This window comes from Dipteris shenzhenensis, chromosome 19, assembly GCF_047967505.1.
Source record: "Dipteris shenzhenensis isolate YYH24624 ecotype China chromosome 19, Dip_SZ_1.0, whole genome shotgun sequence".
NCBI lineage: Eukaryota > Viridiplantae > Streptophyta > Polypodiopsida > Gleicheniales > Dipteridaceae > Dipteris > Dipteris shenzhenensis.
The window spans coordinates 311810-318137 of record NC_141614.1 but is presented as its reverse complement, the minus strand read 5'-3'; the positions used below and the strand labels follow the sequence as shown (position 1 = coordinate 318137).

General features: G+C 40.4%; 1 protein-coding gene across 1 annotated transcript; it reads left to right on the top strand.

Annotated features, from left to right (window-relative positions):
- The first annotated feature begins 2329 nt into the window (after positions 1-2329).
- Positions 2330-5327, top strand: LOC147889877 (pentatricopeptide repeat-containing protein At1g11290, chloroplastic-like). Its single transcript, XM_087390707.1, has 3 exons — positions 2330-3489; positions 3582-3661; positions 3885-5327. Exons 1-3 carry the CDS (start codon positions 2465-2467, stop codon positions 5081-5083), a joined length of 2304 nt encoding a protein of 767 aa, XP_087246833.1. The 5' UTR covers positions 2330-2464; the 3' UTR covers positions 5084-5327.
- The last annotated feature ends 1001 nt before the right edge of the window (positions 5328-6328 follow it).

Here is a 6328-nt window from a genome sequence, read left to right as displayed (position 1 = left end):
TAACTTGCCTAAAGTTCTCGTGTTAGCATAAATTGGAAGAGCCTCATTCATGGAACCACCCACTCATTGCACTTGCCCACACATAAAAAGAACCTAACATCACTATCAAAAGAAAAATTACATATATTCACAAGTTCAACTATTTGTTTTTTACAAGATCTCCTTGGTCGAAAAAAGGACATTGAACTTCACAGACTTAAGGATCCGTACCTTAAAGAGGAACCACGAACATTTCTTGGGAATGTTGATGTCATCATTTACGAAGACTTCTACCAATCAAAGACTCTTGGAATTTTTAAGTAAACGATGATGAGCTAGCGTGTATTGCCAACACATATAGGCATACAAAACTCAAATGTTGCAAACTCAAATCCACCATGTGAAAAGACAAACATACCTTCATTGATGCACTCAACTCTTTCAAGAAATGCACACACACAAATTGTGAAATAGACTACATAAACAAAATGTGCTTTCGTTCCATACCACATGGCCACACACTACCTCACTTGTACTAACTACGTGCTGCACTTCTCCACAGAATGAAGACACATGCTCAAGGCAATAGATTACTTCTCTCAAACATTATACAACAACAGAAAAATACTAGACGATCCAAAAAACACTTGTGGTCTACACACAACAATTGAAATAAAAGATGGTAATTATGTTCGGGCAATATGAACTAGCAAGATGGGTTGGTCAACGGAGCTGATGGAATTCATGACAACATCAAATCACATGAGCAGAGACATAGTTTGGATACTTTTCCCTATAAAGGGAATTGGAATGCAAGCTAGAAGTAATAACATCAACGCTTTCAAACCACACATTAAAACAAAATGGACACATGTGTCCTAAATCACAAAAGAAGTGCAAATAGGGCCATCAACAACAAGCATTTTTACTCGAGAACAATTTCCTACTCAATTAGTTGTAGCAAGAACAATCCGTAGAGCACAAGGGCCAATAGTACAAATGCTTGCATTCTCACCAAAAGGAGTATGGGTGCACGGCCTAGCATACACAACATTATCATGTGTCAAAAATATAGAGAATTTATACTTGTTGGAACGAGAACTTCCAATAGAAAATGATGTAAAAAAAGAAATGAGCTGATTCAATGAAAAAGCAACTTGGAAAACATTAACTCAATTAAATTTTAAAAGAGAAAAGGAACCTACACAATGCTTGTTACAATACTAAATACAAGGTCACTCTCAAAATACATATCCAACATCAAGCAAACAACACATTTCATGGATTCTGATATTATTTGGTTCCAAGAAAAAAGAACAAGAAACCCCCATCAATTCATACTGCGAAAGTTCAATGTAATAGAAAATTATTCACACTCCTGACAATGCACACTTCTCTCAAAAAACATAACAATAAATAATATTACTGAATATACAAAATAAGGACTAGAAATCATAGCCATCAATCTAACTATAAACAATATTATTGAATATGCAGAATTGGCACTTTTTTGTGAAGCGACTAAGAAAGGCGAGGAGCTACAAGCTCTAGCCATCACAAAATCAGCCATCTCTACCCCTTCTTACTTGCTTTATCAATTTTAGCAAACGAAAAGCCCAAAACTCTCCTCTTGTCTTCCAAATTCCTTCGCTAAGGATCTAGGTACACGATCTAGACATGATTATGCTTGGTGCGGGGAATCTTGGGGAAGAAATCTTCTGGCCTTAATCTTGACTTTGTGGCCGAAGTGGGGGTGCAAAGTCTCTAATCACCTTGATAAGTCAAAGGGTGAATAGGAGTCTTAGAAATCACAGCCATCAATCTAACTATAAATGATGAAAATTTCTATGTTTTCAACATCTATTGACCACCATCTATAAGATAGAATATGTTCATAACTTACCTTCAAGACATACTCATAAACAAAATTGAGACCAACTCCTCAACAATATTACTAGGTGACTTTAACATAGACATGTGTAAAAGTACACCACAATCAACAAATCTTCAAACAATGATGCACATGTTCAACATTAAATTACAATTAAGAGAACCAAGCACTACTTACGGCTCCTAGTTGGACCACATATGGAGCGACCTCCCGAACAGAAACATACTAGCTGGAACATCCTTTGCTTACTGGACAGACCACTCCATGGCATACATTTACACTTTACTAAACACTTGTGACAACATACTTAGGTTTACCGAGCAATAATCTTCCATGGAATAATGAGAACAAAATTTATCATCAAACTTATAAAATAAATAAATAAAACAACGTACACGTGTTAAAAGTGTTCCATTTGGCAGGGCCTCAGTCCTTGTTCAACATCAATAGCAACAATGATGTCCTTGTGATAGTTTTACTGTGGAAATGGCAACGTCAATAGCAACAATGACAACAGCGGCTCTACTAATGGATGCAAGGTCGATTCATGTATGCTGTTAGAGATACTGGGATTCACTGTAAAGCTCATTAAAGATGGAGGTAACCAGCGCTACCACGTCGGTAATGCTTGCACCAACGAAAGCCAATGACTTTGGAACACGGCAACGCCTTCTAGGTCTGCTTGCTGAGGAGAGAACAAGTAAAGGCTTCTTACGCTGCGAGCCTGTCACAGGACTGCTCTTTTATGTGGAAAACAAGCATGTGTTTGAAGCTCCCAAAGACCCCCCGGACTTTGAAGTGTCGGCTCAACTCTCTCATAGAAAGAGTGGGATTCTCAGCTTCCCTGCACCCGAGATTTGTGAGAGAAGTAAACCAAATCAGCTTTTATGTGTACACATTTTGAAAGCCTGTGCTGGCACAGGATCTTTGTTGCAAGGAAAACAAATTCATAGCTACGTTGTCGACAGTGGTTTTGAGTCGAATATATTTCTTGGCAGTTCTCTGATTGACATGTACTCAAAATGTGGGAACCTCCAAGATGCACGCATGGTTTTTGAAAGATTACCAAGGCGAAATTTTGTCACATGGAATGCACTGATTGCAGGGTATGCGCGACATGAGAATGGTCGAGAGGCGCTTGAATTATTTAAGCGTATGCAGCAAGAGAGCATAAAACCAAACAAAGTCACATTTGTTTGCATCTTAAAAGCATGTTCTGGCATAGGGGCCTTGGAAAATGGAAAGCAGATTCACGCACACATGATCGATAGTGGGTTTGAGTTGGATGTTCATATAGGCAGCGTACTTGTCCACATGTATGCTAACTGTGGGTGCCTCGACAAGGCTCAAACTCTGTTTTATAATTTGCCAAAGCAAAATGTGGTCACATGGAGTGCCTTGATTGCAGGATATGCTCAGCATGGGCAGGATCAGAAGGCGCTTCAACTTTTCCAGCTTATGCAACAGGTTGGCCTGAAGGCAAATTACGTCACTTTTGCTAGCATCTTGAAAGCATGCACTAGCGTAGAGGCCTTGGAGCAAGGCAGGAAGATCCATGCCTGCATTATTGAGATTGGGTCGGACTCGGACGTGTTTGTTGTCAACAACCTTATCAACATGTATGGAAAATGTGGTAGCATCCAAGATGCGCATTTGACATTTCACAGATCGCAAAGGCGAAATGTAATCACCTGGAGCACGTTGATTGCAGGGTATGCCCAGCATGGGCATGGAGAACAGTCTCTTACTCTTTTCAGGGAGATGCAACAGGAGCGCATAGAACCAAACCAGGTCACATTTCTTTCTATTGTGAAAATATGTTCTACCACATCGAGTCTAGAGCAGGGCAAGAGGGCTCATGCACAGATAATTGAAAGTGGGTTAGACTCTAATTTATATGTTGGCAATGCGCTGATTGACATGTATGCTAAGTGTGGGAGCCTTCAAGGTGCCTGCATGGTATTTGATCGGTTACCAGAGCGAGATGTGATTACATGGAGTTCAATTCTTACAGGGTACAGTCAGCTTGGGCATGGAGTGGAGGCTGTCAACCTTTTCCAGCAGATGCAATATGTAGGTATAGTGCCAGATCATGTTACATTCGTATGTGTCCTGAAAGCATGTTCGAGTACAGCAGCCTTAGGACACGGCAAGCATACTCATGCATGCCTAGTGGAAAGTGGGTTGGATTTAGATGTATTTATTGGTAGTTCACTTATCGACATGTATGCAAAATGCGGGATGCTCCAAGATGCATGCATGGTGTTTCAAAGATTGCCTAGGCATGATGTGGTTACATGGAGTGCATTAATTGCAGGGTATGCTTATCACTGTGATTTTGCATTTGCTTTTCATCATTTTCAGAGCATGCAGCAAGCAGGCTTCAAGCCCGATGGTGTGACATTTCTGTGTCTTCTTTCAGCATGTAGTCGTGTGGGTGCAATAGATGAAGGGTGTCTTCATTTCAAGTTAATGAAAGAGAACTATGGCTTAATCCCCATCCTTGAACATTATAACTCTATGGTTGATCTTCTTGGCCATGCAAGATCGTTGAATCAGGCAGAAGACTTACTTGAAAGTATTCCTTTTGGTGCCAATGTCGTTGGGTGGACATCTCTTCTTAGTTCTTGCAGAGCGCATGGCAATGTTGATCTAGGAAAACGGTGTTTCAACCAAGTTGTCAGGATGGAGCGAGGAAATGCTGCTGGATATGCACTTATGTCAAGCATCTATGCTCTTGCTGGCATGCATGAGGATGCAGAGAAAGTTGAACAAGCAAGAAGATTTGCAAATGCTTGGAAGAAGCCAGGGAAGGCTTTTATTGAGATCGATTGTCAGATCCATGGTTTCACTGTTGGGGACAAAACCCATCCAAAAAGTGATGATATCTACGCAAAGCTACAGACACTAAACGTACAAATGAGGGGAGAAGGATACTGCCCATCTTTGGACTTGGTCCTGGATTTAGTAACAGACAAGGACAAAGAGGATGCTTTGTGTGGCCATTGTGAGAAATTAGCCGTAAGTTTTGGGCTCCTGAGTACACCCGCAGGTGCAACAATCCGAGTAGCAAAGAATTTACGTGTGTGCTCTGACTGCCATGTTGCCGCTAAATTAATATCCAAGATTGAACTGCGTGAAATAATTATAACTGATGCATACCAGATTCATCATTTTAAAGATGGGAAATGTTCTTGTTGGGATTACTCTTAAAGAGATAGACGGGAATGTTGTTGAGATCTGGAGTAAATATTGGCAGCAAAACAAAGGGAAGGTACATGGCAAACTGACACTTGCTTCGCTCGTAATCCTTCTTTGATTATGGTCATCATCGTCCAGGCCATTCCTGTTGCCCTCTCTTTTCAATGATTTTCTGTCACATCAATCTTGAATAAGCCTTAAGCCCTTGATTTGTTTGGCATATACCTTCATTTCCTTGAAGCTAAAGGATGGATGAGTTGTGGATATTCTTGAGTTCTTAACATGTTCAACCAAAAATTTGCATTGTGCAATAAGACAATCATAAATGAGCTCACAAAAAACAATGGATAGAGCAAAGCCCATGGGGGCAGCAATGCCAAATATTGAGAATGCTGTCAGCTCTCCGTTTGGGTGTAGACTTGAGAATATGCACAGTGATGTTTGCAAAAAAAGATTCAACTTGTACTCCCTGCACTAATCCCCATTCTCAGTCTGGACCAATGAGACCAATATCCATCAGGATACACACTATGAGGCATTATTAGAGGAGATTGGATAAAACCTCTTTGGTATTTCAAAAGGCATGAAGTGCAGAATGGAGCAGCTACAAGCAACAACTGGTATGATTTGCTCACTCGCGAGCTTTATCTGAAAGAGGCCAAGAGAGGTCCTCTTGTGGGTGGTTGAGTGTATTGTCATTTCTGTTAGAAATCAACCAAACAAAGAGGAAAAGAGAGGATGGAAGAGGAAAAGAGAGGGGAGAAGAGAGGACCAGAGTTCCTACATCCATCACTACAGCTAGTGCTTAAGGCGCTAGCTGCAGGCCAATGCATTCATGAAAAAAAAAAGGAAAGCGAGGAAGCATGTTCTTACGTGAAAATGATGTGTCCTGGCCTCGGAAGAGGTGTTTTGTGTTTATTGCCCTATAAAAGAGAGGAAACATACCATTTTACGAAAACTAATTAGTGAAAGGAGGAGTTCGGAGAAGCAACATTCCAAAGGGTATGGATTGTGAGGAGACAAAGAAAAGCCTACAAACAAGGAGAAAGCATGAAAACAATAGGTAGAACTTTCATACTCTTCTCTTTCATGATTGTTTTTCATGTATTGTTTCTTCTTTTAGAGAAAGAAAAGGAAAGGAAAGGAGGAGAGAAACTTTAGAGAAAGGAAGGGAAAGTGAAAGTAGAGGAAGGGAAACAAGAGGAGAGGTAGAAAGAAAGACAAAGAGACCAAACAAACTTGAAATAGGAGGGAAAG